The sequence below is a fragment of the Bos javanicus genome, chromosome 26, assembly GCF_032452875.1.
Source record: "Bos javanicus breed banteng chromosome 26, ARS-OSU_banteng_1.0, whole genome shotgun sequence".
NCBI classification, from domain to species: domain Eukaryota; kingdom Metazoa; phylum Chordata; class Mammalia; order Artiodactyla; family Bovidae; genus Bos; species Bos javanicus.
In genome coordinates, this window is record NC_083893.1 from 31,795,048 (window position 1) to 31,812,644 (window position 17,597).

General features: G+C 41.3%; 1 protein-coding gene across 1 annotated transcript in view; it reads right to left on the minus strand.

Moving 5' to 3' along the window:
* Positions 1-9,074: 9,074 nt before the first annotated feature.
* Positions 9,075-17,597, minus strand: part of LOC133239094 (MRG/MORF4L-binding protein-like) — a 119,416-nt gene continuing 110,893 nt past the window's right edge. Inside the window, exon 2 of the mRNA XM_061402644.1 lies at positions 9,075-9,673. Within this exon, the coding sequence (XP_061258628.1) occupies positions 9,186-9,673 (488 nt within the window). The 3' untranslated portion in view covers positions 9,075-9,185. The remainder of the gene's footprint in view (positions 9,674-17,597) is intronic.

The window sequence follows — 17,597 nt, forward strand, 5'->3', positions numbered from 1 at the left end:
TTGTCTCTCAGTGATAAACCTGTGGGACATTTGACAGAAAAGGGTAATCAAAAGATGAGGCTGGCCAACAAAGAGGAATGTGCAGCAAAGAACAAATAAAAACACTAAGAGCAAAATTCAGATTGAATGCAAATAGCATAGTAATACTAGGTTGGCTGAAAAGTTCATTTGGATTTTCCCAAACCATCTTATATAAAAACCCAAATGAACATTTTGGCCAACTCAATACCTGACAGTGGAATGCTGACTGCTGCAACTGGAGAAACTCTAGATAGGCAGCCAGAGGAACTTACTGAAGGCGATTTAGCCACATAAATGAAGAAAAGAAGGAAAATACCCTAAAGAAATTGGTGCCTTTAAAACCTTCTCGTGAAAAGAACTCTTGGCGCTATTTCACAATGTTAAAAGTGCAAAGAATAGAATGTTGGAAGCTACTTCAAACTTAGAAAGAAGCAAGACAGAAAAGAGTTTGACACAGTATTATGAATTATATGATGGGAAGAAGGCAGGCACTGTTCACACTACTCTTTATAACTTTTTTTTAAAGAAACACAACGTTTTGAGTCTCAATGTTTCTTATGATTTAAACAACACTAAGTGAATATCAGTTGTACTATTTTTCCATATCCATATATTTTTATAAGTAACCGTAAGAGAGGTTTTAATGTTTAGATAGACAAATTTTTATTAGAGTTTATTTGCTCTACATTGTCATATCAGTTTCTGCTGTACTGCAAAGTGAATCAGGTGTGTGTGTGTGTGTGTATGTGTGTGTGTGTGTGTGTATTCCCTCTTTGAGGGCTTCCCTGGTAGCTCAGCTGGTAAAGAATCCACCTGCAAGGCAGGGGATCCCAGTTCAATTCCTGGGTTGGTAAGATCCCCTGGAGAAGGGAATGGCTACCCACTCCAGTATTCTGGCCTGGAGAATTCCATGGACTGTATAGTCTATGGGGTTGCAAAGAGTCAGAAATGACTGAGTGATTTTCACTTCTCCCCTCTTTGTCACCATGGAGCATTGAGTAGATTTCCCTGCATAATACAGTAGGTTCTCATTAGTCATCTATTTTATATTATACATAGTAGTGTTATATGTCATCCCAATATTCCAATAGATGTTTTTAAAGGTCACAAAATACTAGTATAATTTCTCATATATTATCAAGACCATTTTGTGTGGATTGAGTTTGCATGGCCATTTTTACAGCCCCACACTACCGTGTAAAGACTTCTGTATTTCCCTGATCTTTCACTGAGGAATTCTGCTCACATAAGGCACAATAGAAAAACAAAGGCCCATAAAAGCTGCTCATAGCACACACCAGAATGAGAATGAGACTCACTACCATGACCTTTGTTCATTTGAGTAATCTCTGCTTAGGGTTCTGGCCTGGATACACTCCAAAAAATTAAAGAGGCAAATTGAAAAGTCATGTGACATTTTCAAGGAAGGAGCCTGTGGGATCTGAGCTGTTAATGACTGGAAGTTTGTAGGTTACCCAAATGCAAGAACTATATCTAAGTGGAAGAGCTAAGCAGGTATTTGGAATTTACACTCTGATTCTCAGAAGAAACCCAGGCTAACAATAAATAACTAGAAGTCCTCACCCTGCTGGTTACAGCCAAGGTCATTCAGTTCAGTATTAGCCACACCTAAAGTCTGCCCAAGAGAGTGACACAGACTCTACCTTCTGTATCTCACTTCTTTTAGTGATAGAACCCAGTTATTTTGTTCTTCTCACCCCACACAGTTAGGTATTCAGAGCAGGGCCTCTTCCTCGTCACAGAACATAAATCCTTTTTAGTTTAAAACCACAAGGTTCAGGCATGAGCCCGGGCTGCAGTTCCTCCCACTGAAGTGAGAGCTGGGGGCTTGTGGGAGAGCATCCCTCAATGATGACAAGAGGGCAAGACATAAACGTGTCTATTTCAGCTAGTCAGATTGCATCACGTGACACCTGGAATTCAAAGTCAATTGCAGCAACAAGAGGACAAGCCTGAGAACCAAGGTACCTAACAAGCGGAACAGAACAAGAGAGGGAAGTGACCTGAGCTCCTGAACGAACCCACTTGAAACTGACCAAAATGGGGATTTCTTGACATGAGAGACATGTGTCCTTACAGTGTAAGCTTTCATTTGCAGTTGAAATATCCTAATACACCAGACAGGAACCTGAGAAATGACAGAGACTAGAGGAGCCAGGGGAAAGACACTAAGGACTCAGGGAGGAGGGAAGAGAACCATAAAGTTCCAAAGAAGAGACCCAGGATGGGGGACTCCATGGTACTCTCTGATCCAAAGATTTTTTTTCAACTTTATTGAAATATCATTGACGAATAAAGCTGTAAGATATTTAAACTACACATCTGATCCAAGATTTTTAAGTAGACAATCTGCTTTCTCTTACAAGTGTTAATGCTATTTCCATATATAGATGTGGGTCAGCAAGGACTTAAGAGTCAAGTAAGTATCGGAAGAAAAATCGCAGTCACTGCCTAAACCAGAGTGAATTTGATTTTTTTTTCTTCAAGAATCTTAGTTACATTTTTCAAGGCCCTCAAGCTGCTGACACATACAAAATGAAGACGAACATCTTGGCAGGAGGCAGAAAATGAACAAGCATGGGCAACCAGCATCAACAGAAGTGAGATAACCTGGAGCTTCAGTAATGCTGAAATTATCCACAACACAGGAGGAGATGATTACTAACAAAAGGATACCAATAAAGGATCAAATGGAACTGCTGAAAACTAGCCCAATCATGTTTCTGCCGTTCGAATTGAATAGGATATGCCATCTGTATATAAGCAAGAAATGTCAGTGGGGAGATTTTGTTGTATGTTATTGGATTGGGATGTCAAGACAGCATCTTCTACTCAACAGTCTTAGAAATTAAGTAAAGAGTGCTTGTATAATGGATGCTTTGCAATTACGATGAGACAGTGAGTGCCTAAAGGCTGGGGTGGTACAAATTACTGCTCTGGGCCTGTACTAGAGTTAAGTCAAGAAAGACAATTTTCTCCTCTCTTTTCCCAACTACCTGCGATCAAATTCATTATGTAGAGATCAAGAGCTCTGACTTTGGAGTCTGACAAAACTGGATAATATCAGCTCCACCGTTATTAATGGTATGCTCTTATGATCACAAAGTCTCTGAGTTCCAGTTTCCTAGACTAGGAGCAATTATAACATAAGGTTATTATATATATAAGGTGATTATAAATATTTAATGAGACTGTTCTTGTAATAATCTAAGTCAAAGTGACAGAAATAACTAATATGCATTAAACATTTATTAAATGGCAGACATTTTATTATGAGAAATGACGAGACTTGGGTTCATCCGCAAGGCCAAATTAGTGATGAGAAAATGCACCCTTGTGTTGAAAATGTGGGGAATTTGCTTTTTCTCTTAGATCAAGGTGACTTAAACAGTGGTTTTCATCACCAAGACCAGTCAGTTCCTTAGACAAACATGATATTTAGCTTATATTGAGTAATTTGAGTGATCTTAGTTAGTAAAATCTAAACTTGCTCCCTCATTTTTGTTTGAAGTTCTATTATGCCTTTGTCTTAAGCGTTGCCCTCTCCCCTACAGAATTCTGTAAGACACATGTGTTCTATAACTCAGTCCATTGTCTCTTCCCTCTTTTGAGGACCTGAATATTCTCTGACTCCAAGTAGTTCTGGTGGGGCCTCAGTTTATAATTCCCCCAAATCTTGGCTGTAAGGGGGATGGGGAAGATGGGCAGGGGTGTCACATGATCCAGCCCTAGTGTGATGACCCTATTTCACTTCTCTGATCCTGAATGGACAGGTGACTCTGGGGTTTTATAATTGAGTGTTCAGACATGAAGCCTTCTCCACCCTGGGTAATAAGCTGTGATCCCCAGAAATGCTGTCATCCAAGTCACATCTACTGGGAGGAAATACATCTGCAAAAGAAGAAAGTGAAATCAACACAGAGAAGCAAAAGGAAAAGGCAGAGCCGAGAGATGGGAGGCCCAGAGAATATTTATTGTTTATGTTCCAAGATTCAGTCACACCTAAAGCAAGCCTCTCCTCCATCCCTCCCAGCTACAGAAACCAACATATTCTGTGTTTTGCTAAAACTACTCAAATTTGAGTTCTGTCACCTTTAATTAAGGGTTTGGATTACCCTGAATATTCATTGTAAGGACTGATGTTGAAGCTGAAGCTCCAATACTTTGGCCACCTGATGTGAAGAGTCAGTTCACTGGAAAAGACCCTAATGCTGGGAAAGATTGAGGGTGGGAGAAGAGGGCGGCAGAGGATGAGATGGTTAGATGGCATCACCAACTTGATGGATATGATGAGTTTGAGCAAACTCCGTGAGATACTGAAGGACAAGGAGGCCTGGCGTGCTGCAGTCCATGGGGTTGCAAAGACTCGGACACAAGTGAGTGACTGAACCACAGCAACAAATCTAAAACAAGTGCATGATTATTTAAATAAAAGAAAAACATTTTGAGGTGGAAAACCATGATGGGAAGCTGTAGAATGAATATGCGTGAAAGTTGCTGATTTAGAACACAGGTCCTCCTCCACAGATCTTCCATGGATCCCTTCAAGATTTCATGGGAAAACCTTTAGCCTGTATGTCTGTACTTCCTGCCACCAAAGACTTGCGACTTCCCAGAAAGAACTTTTTCTGCTTCAGACCCGTTGGCTCTAAAAGAATCATTTGCTGGAGGGCCACAGTGCCAAAAGCTCTCTTGGATATTCAGAGAGCCTGGAGCTCATGTAAAAATTTCTTGCTGCCCGATTATTAAAAGGGACTCAAGGAAGGTATAAGAGAGGAGACTAAACAGGAGACATTGGGGGGTGGGGGGTGTGAGGGGCGGCAGGGGGAGCTGCAGCCAGGTAGAGGTAATGCAGAGAGAGAATACCTCATGGTCAAGGCAGGCCAGGGGATGGAAACAGAGATACAAGATACCAGGGACAGTCTTGAGTCTACTGATGACAGGAAAGCTGGTTCCAAGACGAAATCTGTCTTTGAGTTTCCATACATTATAAAACAACTGACTCATTGGAAAAGATCCTGATGCTGGGAAAGATTGAAGGCAAGAGGGGTAGGGAGTGACAGAGGATGAGATGGTTAAATAACAACATCACTGACTCAATGAACATGAGTTTGAGCAAACTATGGGAGATAGAGAAGGACAGGGAAGCCTGGCGTGCTGCAGTCCATGGGGTCACAAAGAGTCAGACAGGATTGAGTGATTGAACAATACATTTATTAAGTGTTCGATTTGCTTTGGAGAACCAAAAATAAAACAGCTCTGGTTCCGAAGAGTCAGAAACAGGACATACATTTAGGATGAATTCCTTCTCTCCCTCAGAGCTTAGTCAGTTTTCTAAACTTATTTGACCACGGATCCCTTTGTTTCCATTGTGGTTTCAGATAACAGTATTAACATCCTCTGGTAGCATTAGGGTTAACTTGTGTGGCTGTGTGAGCTCAGTTGCTCAGTCATGTCCAACTCTTCGCAACCTCATGAACTGTAGCCTGCCAGGTTCCTCTATCTATGGAATTTTTCTGGCAAAAATATGGGAGTGGGTTGCCATTTCCTCCTCCAGGGGATCTTCCTGACCCAGGGATCAAACCCCCGTCTCCTGTGTCACCTGCATTGGCAGGCAGGTTCTTTACCACTGAACCACCACACTTAAATCAACTACATTTCAATTTAAAAAAAATACACCCTGATCTACTGTCTTCTGTTTTGCAGTTACACTGTCACCCACCATTTACCTAATTTTCAGATAATACCCCCTGGAGAAGGGAATGACAACCCACTCCAGTATTCTAGCCTGGAGACGTCCATGGGCAGAGGAGCCTGGGGGGCTACAATCCATGGGATTGCAAAGAGTTGGATATGACTGAGCAACTAACACATTCTTATCACTCTCAGATCATACCAGATGGATTCCCCAACCTAATAGAAAAATGTACCCTCCCCAAAAAGGTTTATATTTCCTTTTAAAGGTAGACAAACTCGTGATCCAGGACTTCCCTGATGATCCAATGGATAAGAATCTGACTGCCAGTGCAAGGGATATGGGTTTGATCCCTGGTCCAGGAAGATCCCACATGCTGCGGAGCTACTAAGCCCATGTGCCACACTACCAAAGGCTGCTCGCCCAGAGCCTGTGCTTCACAGCAAGAGAAGCCACGGCAGTGAGACGCCCACGCACTACAACAAAGAGTAGCCCCTACCCACTGTAACTAGGAAAAGCCTGCGCACAGCAACACAGACCCAGTGCAACCACAAATAAAATTAAAAAATAAATTCCTTAATTTAAAAACACCATATAGAACAAGCAGAACCTGTAGCATCTGTAAGACAACACACTATGAATGGCCATAGACCTGGTAGCTGAGCTGATGCATTCAAGAAGCAGAAAGCGTCTGAGCCCCATGCTGACATGAGGCCCTTTTCTGAGGCAGAGGGAAACTTGTCACAGTGTTCCTTTCTAGACTTGTTTCACTGTAGCTTATAATTAGGCATTGCCGCATTGATAACTGAATGAATTAGCGAGGATGACGTGGGGACCCAGCAAAAGCTGAGATGGAGAGACTACAAAAATAAACAGCCAGAAAAATTGTTCTGCAACAGTAAGGCAGACTTGTGGGAAGTCAGTGTCAGGAATTACATGTAGCATCTGATGATGATTTAAATGACAATGTGCCTGGGGTGTCTGTTTTCTCCATTCTGAGTCTTGTCTATATTTGTATTTCTTTTCGAAAAAAACACGATCCCTCCTTTCTTACAGCGATAACCAGCAGTGTCTAAGAGAGATGGCCCAGCTCCTCTATTTATTCTTTCATTTGAACATTTACTGAGTTCTAGTATGTGTCAGGCATTGGTATTGAGTACTAAAATAAACAAAAAACAAAACAAAGAACAAAAACAGACAAAAAACTCGGATGCATTCAGTTCAGTTCAGTCGCTCAGTCATGTTCGACTCTTTGAAACCCCATGAACCGCAGCACTCCAGACCTCCCTGTCCATCACCAACTCCTGGAGTCCACCCAAACCCATGTCCATTGTGTGGGTGATGCCATCCAGCCATCTCATCCTCTGTTGTCCCCTTCTCCTCCTGCCCTCAATCTTTCCCAGTGTCAGGGTCTTTTCAAATGAGTCAGCTCTTCACATCAGATGGCCAAAGTATTGGAGTTTCAGCTTCAACATCAGGCCCTCCAATGAACACCCAGGACTGATCTCCTTTAGGATGAACTGGTTAGATCTCCTTTCAGTCCAAGGGACTCTCAACAGTCTTCTCCAACACCATAGTTCAAAAGCATCAATTCTTCAGTGCTCAGCTTTCTTTATAGTCCAACTTTCACATCCATACATGACCACTGGAAAAACCATAGCCTTGACTAGACTGACCCTTGTTGACAAAGTAATGTCTCTGCTTTTTAATATGCTGTCTAGATTAGTCATAACTTTCCTTCCAAGGAGCAAGCGTCTTTTAATTTCATGGCTGCAATCACCATCTGCAGTGATTTTGGAGCCCAGAAAAATAAAGTCTGACACTGTGTCCACTGTTCCCCCATCTATTTGCCATGAAGTGATGGGACCAGATGCCATGATGTTATTTTTCTGAATGTTGAGCTTTAAGCCAACTTTTTCACTCTCCACTTTCACTTTCATCAAGAGGCTCTTTAGTTCTTCATTTTCTGCCATAAGGGTGGTGTCATCTGCATATCTGAGATTATTGAGATTTCTCCTGGCAATCTTGATTCCAGCTTGTGCTTCCTCCAGCCCAGCATTTCTCATGATGTACTCTACATATAAGTTAAATAATCAGGATGACAATGTACAACCTTGACGTACTCCTTTTCCTATTTGGAACCAGTCTGTTGTTCCACGTCCAGTTCTAACTGTTGCTTCCTGACCTGTATACAGGTTTCTCAAAAGGCAGGTTAGGTGGTCTGGTATTCCCATCTCTTTCAGAATTGTCCACAGTTTATTGTGATCCACACAGTCAAAGGCTTTGGCATAGTCAATAAAGCAGAACAGAATTCCAAATAAAGCAACTCTACTGTCTCAGACCCCATCCAAGGAAACGGAGAAATAAACATCTTATGATCACACCACTTTGTTGCATAGGCCTGTAGCTGAACTCTGAGGCAGGTTAGAACAAGTCTTCAGGATAATAATAGTAGTAACAGGCAACACTTCCTGGTGAAGTATTATGTTAAGTACTTCACATGTGTTGTATTTAATTCTTACAACAACTCTAAGAAGTAGGTCTTATTATTAACTCCCTTTTATGGATGGAGAAATTGAAGCACAAAGAGGTTAATTAACTTATCTAAGGTCACACAATTAGAGAGTGTCATATTTCAAATAAAGCAGCAAGCAGCATGGACTGGCCTCAGACTCCCTGCTGTCAGCTTTCAACCTCTTTGAAATGGCCTGTCAGGTCACCTTTCTACCAGCTAAAGCCTATTTTCTATTTCAATTAATTCATCACGAACAAACTCATGCTGAATTCAAGACACACACCTTTCTAGGCTTTAGGATGGTGAAGACAAGGAGGTCTGTGCTGTGGTCAGTTCCCTTGGCCCTTATGTTCTGGCTGGGCTGACATGACACATGGGCAAAACACCACTCACAGGCAAGATATCCTTAGACACAACAGCATCAGATCACACAGCAGGGCCAAACTCTATGGTTCATGCTATTTGCAAAGAGACTGGAAAGCAATCTATAACACTGGCCCCAAACTTGGCAGCCCTTGGTATATTTTAAAAATACTAGTGTCCACTGCTGCTAGAAATTCTAATTAGTCTGGCATACTCCATGAGCCTCAGAGCCTTAAAATCTCTCTAGATGATTTTAATGTGCCACAAATTGTAAGGATAACTGATCTGTCATTTACTGTGTAGTTCAGTTCAGTTGCTCAGTCATGTCTGACTTTTTGCAGCCTCATGTACTGCAGCACAGCAGGCCTCCCTGTCCATCACCAACTCCCGGAGTTTACTCAAACTCATGTCCATTGAGTCGGTGATGCCATCCAACCATCTCATCCTCTCTCACCCAGACGGTCTGAGTGGCACCTCAGGAGCCTCTGGCACCCGAGGGCAGGCAGTAGGGCCGGTGGTATTTGACCCTCCCACTGCCTCGAGACCACAGCACCCGCCTGCTGAGAGTATCTACGACCGGCGCCGCTTGGCTGCGCTGGGGCTGGAGGGGTTGCTGTTGGCGGTCAGGACTTTGTCGGTGACCCAGCTGCGCTTCCGCTTGTCTGGCCCCTCTTTGGACCCCAAGTCCGAGTTGTTCTTTTCTTTGTCTTTGCTGGACTTTTCTGTTGCTTTCCCCAAGCTTCCTGAAGATGAAAAAACATCATCAGCCCCGTTGTGGGGGTCCACATCTTCCTTCATTTCCTCTTTCATTTCCTCCTCTATGATCACTTTTCCTTCTCGGACTTCTCGAATGATTTCTTCTGGAAGGATGAAGTTCCTCTCTGGATTTGGGAACGGAAGAATCTCAGACTCGTGCAGTGCCTGCATGTCATACATGGTGCTCAGGTGGTCCCAGATGACCTTGGATGGGACCTGCCGACCGATGTTCTGGCTGAACTTGTCTCGGATACAGATTAGAATTAGAATTAGAGCAAAAAACCTAAAGGGATCACTGCAGACTATGAATTTTATACACGACTGCCATGTTACTACCTACTTTCACATAAAAGTTTTTTCACACAACTTTTCTAAGCCTCACAGTCAATGAGGTAACTTTTATTCTACCCACTTTACAGTTGAGGGAATTGAGGAGCAAGAGAAGAAAGGAAATTGCCTGGGGTAGAAATCACAGAGTCAAGACTTCCCTGTGGGGCTGTCTGCCTCAGCAGACTGTCCTCTTAACCACTAGCACATTATGCTTCCCCGCAGAAAGAGAAGACTCTCAAAGCAGGTGTATCAGGGCTACCCTGCAGGACGGAGACAAGGTCAAGGAGCAGGAGATGGACTTATAAGAGGGATGGGTGGTCGGCAAAGTCCAGATGCCTCTGGACCTAAATGTATATATAGACACATGCATATACTTCTGAGATGTTGAGAATTTCAGTCAAGAGCATTAACAGGCCATCTTAATCGTAGACCGAGCCATTCTGGGCCTAACATTTTTGTTTTTCCTCTGACAAGGTCTGAAGAGAAAGACAGAGGACAAAGGATGAGTGAAAGACTGGGTAGGCTGAAGGTGAGGAATTCTGAGAAGGTGGTGAGTAAAAGCGAAGTGGAGAAACCGGGTCCTGAGAGCCCAGGACTCCAGGAGCCGAGACACTGGTATCTGGCCAGATACCACTGCTGCTACATTTATGACACTGACTATGTGTCCCCAAATACTCCATCTTCTTTACAAGATATTGATTCATTTAAGCCTCATAGAAGCCCTATTCGGCAAATTCCATTTTTATCCCCATTTTACAGATGAGAAACTGAGGCAGAGGGAAGTTAAGCAACAAGATCACACAGCTACCAAACAGCAGAGCTGGAACCTGAACCCAGTGATCCGATTCCAGCACCTCTTGATGATAATGACAATAGCTAACTCTTACCATACTTACTCCACACCTGATATTTCACACCTGTTGTCTCAGGAACTCCTGATAATCACTATGAAATAGGTTCCACTATTACTGTGCTCATTCTACAGAAGAGAAAATTGATTATTAAATACCTCAGACTGGCATTATCTGTGCTTTGGAAGAATTAAGGCAAGAGCTGGGCCCATCTTAAGGTAAGTGGTGAGGGAAGAACATAGCAGACAGGAGAAGCAATTTTGAGGCATAATTTTGAGATCTGCTAGAAACCTAAAGAGGCATCCTGAGCAAGGGTTTGCAATCAGACTGGGTTTGTGGGAATCAGCAGCATTCACTGCGGCTCTTTGCGAGGCCTTACAAAAAACACTACTCCTGAAAATCATAGTGGCTTGACACTGGGCAATGTTCATTGGGTGTCATAAGTAAGGTGCCTACTTGGAGTCTAGGGAGCTTGGACTCACTCAGCAAATATATCTGACCCTCTTTTTTGGCCCAGGCACTGTTCTAGGAATTTGGAATTTGTTGGTGAACTAAAGAGACAAAGGGCACACATCTTTGATAATCATGTGTTCAAATGAGCAGCTTCTCGCAGCAAAGCACAGATGAAAGATCCCCACTCCTAGGGATGCTGAATGAAGGGCTGTGTTTAGTTACTAAGTTGTGTATGACTCTTTTGCACCCCCTTGGATTGTATTTCACCAGGCTCCTCTGCCCATGGCATTTCCCAACCAAGAGTCTTGGAGCGGGTTGCCGTTTCCTTCTCTAGGGGATCTTCCTGGATCAGGGATGGAACCAGCATCTCCTGCACTGCAGGTGAATTCTTTACCACTGAGTCACCAGGGAAGCCCATGAATGGAGGATTAAGAGCCCTGAATTCCAGCATGCCCTGCACTGAAGCCCTTCATTCATTCTTTGGGTCTGTTTTCCCTTCTGTAAACTGGAGAGTATTCCTATTTTACCTAAACAGTGGGGACAGAGGAAGATAACGAGTAGATGATCAAAAAGAAATCATAGTGGAGTCACAAACAACGAATTCTCCTGCTTTAAACCCACTTTCCCAAAAACTTTTATATAATTGCCAATACCAACCCTCAAGAGCGGGTGAGGACATGCTGTCTGTTATTCATCATTTGAGCTCCAGGACTCCTGCTCTCCGAAGGGGCCTAGCAGATGATTAACAAGTCGTCTGATGAATATGCAACACGATTCTGTCTTAATAAGTTTCGCAGCTGTCGGGAACTTGACAAGGAAAACAAAGCCATAGAAATATGTGATGTGGAAAAACTGCCTGCCCACCTCACAGAGTCCCCAAAAACGGGGGTCTCCCAACCACACGTGGGCCTGTGCGTTTCCAGAAATGCAAAATGTACTGCTGGTGGGACATGCCCATGCAGTCAGGGGTGCCCAGTCTCAAAGCATCTTTTTCCCCTGTGTGACTTGTTTCTTTAGCCATCTGTCTCTCAGTTCTCAGTAGACAGATACACACATACACACACATGCTCCATTTTTTCCCTATCAAATCACAAGCAAGAAATGCTTACTTAGGGACAGGCACAATAGACGGAGCTATGAGAGACTTTGGTTAAAATTCTGACTTCCTCACTTAATAGCTACTCTGTCTTGGCAATTCATTTAATCTTTTTGAGCTTCAGAGTTATCCTTAGTAGAAGGGCACACTAACGCTGGTCTTACGGTGTTATGATCAGGACTGTTTGTAGATAGAGCTTGGAATACAGTGGGGATTTCATAAGCAATAGTGATTATGTTCATTAATATCATCATCACATCACCATTTCATGTAAGAAGAGATTAAAGCCTCCTTCCGAGTTTTCGTGGACATTTGTTAACTTTCTTGTCCAGCATCCATTCTTTGTTTTCTGGAACCAGCGCTCCAATTATCCTGTTACCCCAGCGCATGGGAAGAGGGTAGAACTGATCCTCCAAACTCCCGGCCACAGTGACCAGTGTTTGGAAAAGTATGTGACCTAATCCAAGCCAAAGAGCTGCAGTCCTCTGACTTTAGTCAGAACTGTAAGAAAAAGGGAGTTCTCATTTTGCCTGGACTTCAACTCAGGAAAAAAACAGATGGGAAATTGAGAGGGGCACAAGGAGAGAGGGTGGCTGAAACCAGCAAAGAAAGAAAACAAAGCTGAAAAACAGACTGTCCTGATGATACCACCTGAGCTCCTGCATCCAGCTATATCTGAAGCCCTAGAACTTTCAGTGCAGGAGGCAATACACACGTGATGATTAAGTCAATGTGACTGAAGGTTTGGGCAGGCTTGAAAGCGAAAGTGTTAGCCACTCCGTCGTGTCCAACTCTTTGCAACCCCATGGATTCTAGCCCACCAGGCTCCTCTGTCCATGGAATTCTCCAGGCAAGAATACTGGAGTGGGTGCCACGCCCTTCTCCAGGGGATCTTCCCAACCCAGGGATCAAACCCGGGTCTCCTGTACTACAGGCAGATTCTTTACCACTGAGCCACCAGGGAAGCCCCAACAGGCTTGGCCACATGCAAACTAAACAGGCCTGATCTGGTGCATTTTACTGTATATAAATTGTAACACTAGAAATGTATTTTTAAGTCATTTTTTTTCTGAGCTCCATGCAGCTAAACATATCTTCCCAGGAAGGATTCTCATTGCCATTTCTACCAAGACATTTTTATGTAACTCATTTTTGGCCCAATAAATATGGCCCAAGTGCTAAAAACAGCAGGTTCACACCACCTCCTACACAGTATCTGTGATTTGACACAGTCTTGCATATTCAATAGAGATGTTAATTGATGCATCCTCTTCTAAGCTCAGTGAATTTTTAATGTCTTAAGATATATCGATTACAATTCACAGCATTTGTAGGCACTGATGTTTGGTTTTGGTTTTCAAGATCATTATTTTAAAATGTGAGGATCTTCCAGGAACCATTAAGATCTTGTTTACACACAAACTACAGTTTAATTCTGCAAATTGTGAGAGTTTCATGGAACTCTTTGAGGGGAATGCACATGATATTAATCACAGTCAGCCTCCTATCTTTAAGCTTGTTGACATATGGCCAAATGTGCTTCATCATTATTTGTCAGTAGAGTGCTATTTGTGTTTTGCATTTCTCATCAATAACTGGTTTTCTTTCAGCTTATGAAAGCTTGGGCAAAGTCAGTGGAAAGTATATGTGTCCAAGTAATATATGGAGATATTGTGGGTGAGCGAAGACAGAGAGGAACCACAAAGGTGGTGACCATGCACAAGGCTGAGTGACTGTACACTTCTACAGTCCTGAATGGGATGGAAACAATGGGAAGGCATTGTGCTTGATACTTACTCAGCCCTGGGTTCTGAGGGCAAACCCACACTGCTCATGGCACGTAGAGGCTATTCTCCGTTAGAGCTAATTAACGCCCAATGTCCTAGTCTACATGATAAATACTTATTTATCCATCCAGCTATTGAAGGATATCTTGGCTGATTCCAAGTTTGGGCAGTTATGAATAAAGCTGTCATAAATATTTGTGTGCAGGCTTTGTATGAATATAAATTTTCATCTTCTTGGTAAATACCAACAATCACTATGCTGGATTATATGGTAATAGCATGTTTAGTTTTGTAAGAAACTGCGAAACCGTCTTTTGATACTGTTTTGCATTCCCATTAGCAAGAAACGAGGGTTCCTGTTCTACATTCTCACAGGCACTTGGTGTTGCCAGCATTTTGGATTTTAGACATTCTAGCAGCTATGCAATAATAGCTCATTGTTTTAAATTGCAATTTCCCTAGTGATGCATGATGGTGAACATCTTTTTCATGTTTCGTTTCTATCTGTATATCATCTTTGGTGAGGTGTCTGTTCAGATCGTTTGCCTGCTTTAAAATTGGAAAATTTACTCTTTATTGTTGAGTTCTAACATATTTTGGATGAGGCCTTTACCAGAGATGTCTTTTACAAATATTTTCTCCCTAGATCACTTTTTAAACAGAGCATATCCCATCTTCCTTGTGACTTCAGCGAGGATATATCTATCATTTCAACATTAACATAATGTGCGTTATAGGTTTCAGATGAATAATTCTGCCACTCTAGAAATATTTAAATTCTGTATTTAAATTCCCAAGTTACTAAATATGTAACTTGTAACTTAATACATATGGGTATTTAATTATATGTCTTACCAAGTCATGTTTATCCTCTGACCCATTAATGTGGATGACTTTTATTAATAGTCTTACTACTATTTTTATACTTCTGGAATAAATCACAGTATAATTTTAATATACATAAACATACATAATATACACTAATACATTATGTAGGTTGATCTGTCTTACTCTCAGGTTTTAGTAATAGATTAAACCCATAAAAAGAACTGGTGCAATTTCTTTATATTCTATAATCATCCATACAGTATGAAATTTATTGCTTTCTTTGAATTTGAAAAATATTACCTTTAAAAACAAAATAATTTATCTTTTATCTACATTAATTTCTACCTCTTGCTTCCTATTGTTTATTGTTTTTCTTATCCAGTTTCTTATGCTTAGTATTTAACTTATTTTTGTCTTATATTAAGAATAAAAGCATTTAAAGATAAGAATTTGCCTCTGAATTTAGCATTGCCTGTACTCTTCCATACTTAATATTATTGTTAATTTCTTAATTTTATGTTACTAATTTTTACTTTTCTCTTTGACCAAGATCATTTATAATATTTTCATTCAAAATGAGTAGACTTTTCAATACGCTTGTTATTAATTTTTAATATTATTTCCTTTAGGATAGTATGGGACTTTCCTGGTAGTCCAGTGGCCAAAGCTCTGTACTCCTAATGCAGTGGATTGCATCTAAGCCAAATAAATTTTTTAAAATGATATATTTGATTTCTGATTGTTTGGGGAATCATTTGAAACATTTTTACAGTCTCCACACACATATATTTTATCTTGATAAGTGCTTTATTGGAAGTTGAATACAGAAAGGTATATTCTTTCTAGAGTACAAAGTTTGGTATGTATTTATTAAATTAACCTTAACATTTTATTTTTCCACACCGCTACCTATTTACTTTGATCTCTTGGCCTATTCAAATGCAAATCACTGTGTGCAAACTGCCTACTTCATTTTCATCTTTGTCATTTTCTCCTTATGTTTTTACTAGTCTTTAAGTATGTTGGTATCATAATGTTTAACAGCTATCATCCACTTGCCTTTTTTATATGCATTTTAAAATAAATTCTTTTCTATACCAAGGATTAGATGTTTCACAGTTATTAAATCAACCCTTTGCTGTTTCTAATGTAGGATTCAAATTCTGCCATTGCAATTTTAATTTTATTTAAATTTATTCAACTTCCTTTTATTTCTTCCTATATATCTGAATGAAAAAATACATGTTATAGGTTTTGAATACGGCCTGACACGGAATAAGTGCTCAACAAATGTTAACTATTGTTACTGACATCTAATTTGTTTTTGCAGAGTATATTTTACAGAAAACATATTTTAGAGCTATCACGGATCTGCTTGTCTAAAATTGATATACTTCCTGTGTGTTTCATAAATGCCCTCTTTCTAGGCTACTTGAAAGCAATATTTTCATTTTTGTCATTGGCTCTATAGAGTTCTGTAGCATTCTGTTTTCCCACCTTAAACTGTTTCTCCAAGTTTAATGTTTGCCCTTAAGCTGAGTGTGTTCTCTTTGGTCCTATTCACTGAACCACCATTTGCTTTAAGAATGCCCCACCCAAATCTTAACTTGGAAGACTGGATGACATAAACTGCATTTTCTGTTCAAGGACCTAACAACTAAGATCAGAAGGGATAGGAGGGGCCTGCAGTCCCAGGCTGGCTACTGTTGGCAAAACTCTAAGCCATTCCTTCAGCATTGTTGAGTGAATCACTTATGACGAGGTGACATTTTTCAATTAGATTTCTATTTGATCTGGTCTTTTTACCAGGGCAATCCTGCAGCCTTGCCCAGACTCTTAACCAACTTCCATTACCAACACTGACAGCTTTTCTTCTCACCTTTCTGCTGTGGGAACTGGGGATCTCCAGTGGCACTGACTTTGAAGGCTGCTAACCTGTACAGTCAAAAAGCAATTCAAGTCCCACATTTTATGCCACAGCCTCCCTTTATTCTTAAAAATTCGGGCTTCCTAGCAGTGGTTTTCTACTTGATTCTTACTGGGGATTAATAATATCAAGGAGTCCATTGTGGCATTGTGCAGTTTGCCCAGGAGAGTTCCATTTTATGCTTGTTATCGACCAATTAACACTTACTGATTATCTTAGTGCTTCATTTCATTCTCAGAAAGTATCCCTGCTTGGGATACAGATAATGTAATTTTCATATGAGTGGAGGTGGCTTTGTAAAGAAAGAGCTGACTCTCTCTGAAAGGGACATAGGTCTGGCACAATAAAGTAATAAGTCTTTCAATAAGAGGAGTGAGAATCCAACGAGGCTTGTGAAACTAAATGCCAAGCTCTATATTCATGTGAGGTCATTCTCTGTTCCATTTGTTTGGAGGCTTTGCTCAGAATCTTTGCATCCCCTCAGGAAACCCTATCAGAGTTCGTACTTGGAAAGCAACATGTCTAACACATTGGACTTCATGATCAGAGGTCATCTCCCTCTGCTCAGCCTCACTCATCTGCTCATGACTAATTCCTTAAGCTCTGGGACACTACCCTGACACACATCTTTAGCTGACCGAAAAGGCTGATGCAACCATAATAAGATGTCAGCCAGTTCAACCCTGAGCAGTAGGCAGCAACAACGATAATTGGGTTCAGAATGAGTGCAAAACCTGAAGGGTAATGAAGTATTCCCTGTTCCATTAGATTACCAGGCAGTCAGGGGTCCTGCGGCACCTCCAGTCTGCTAGCTAGACTGACAAATTAGTGTGGGAGTCATTTTGCTCAGCAAATAATGAACACAGGCATATTTGGTGAGATGATGGTTCTGCTACTTCACAGGTAGATTACCTGCTTCCAATCATCCCTAAAACTCCAGCAGAGGCTGGCTAG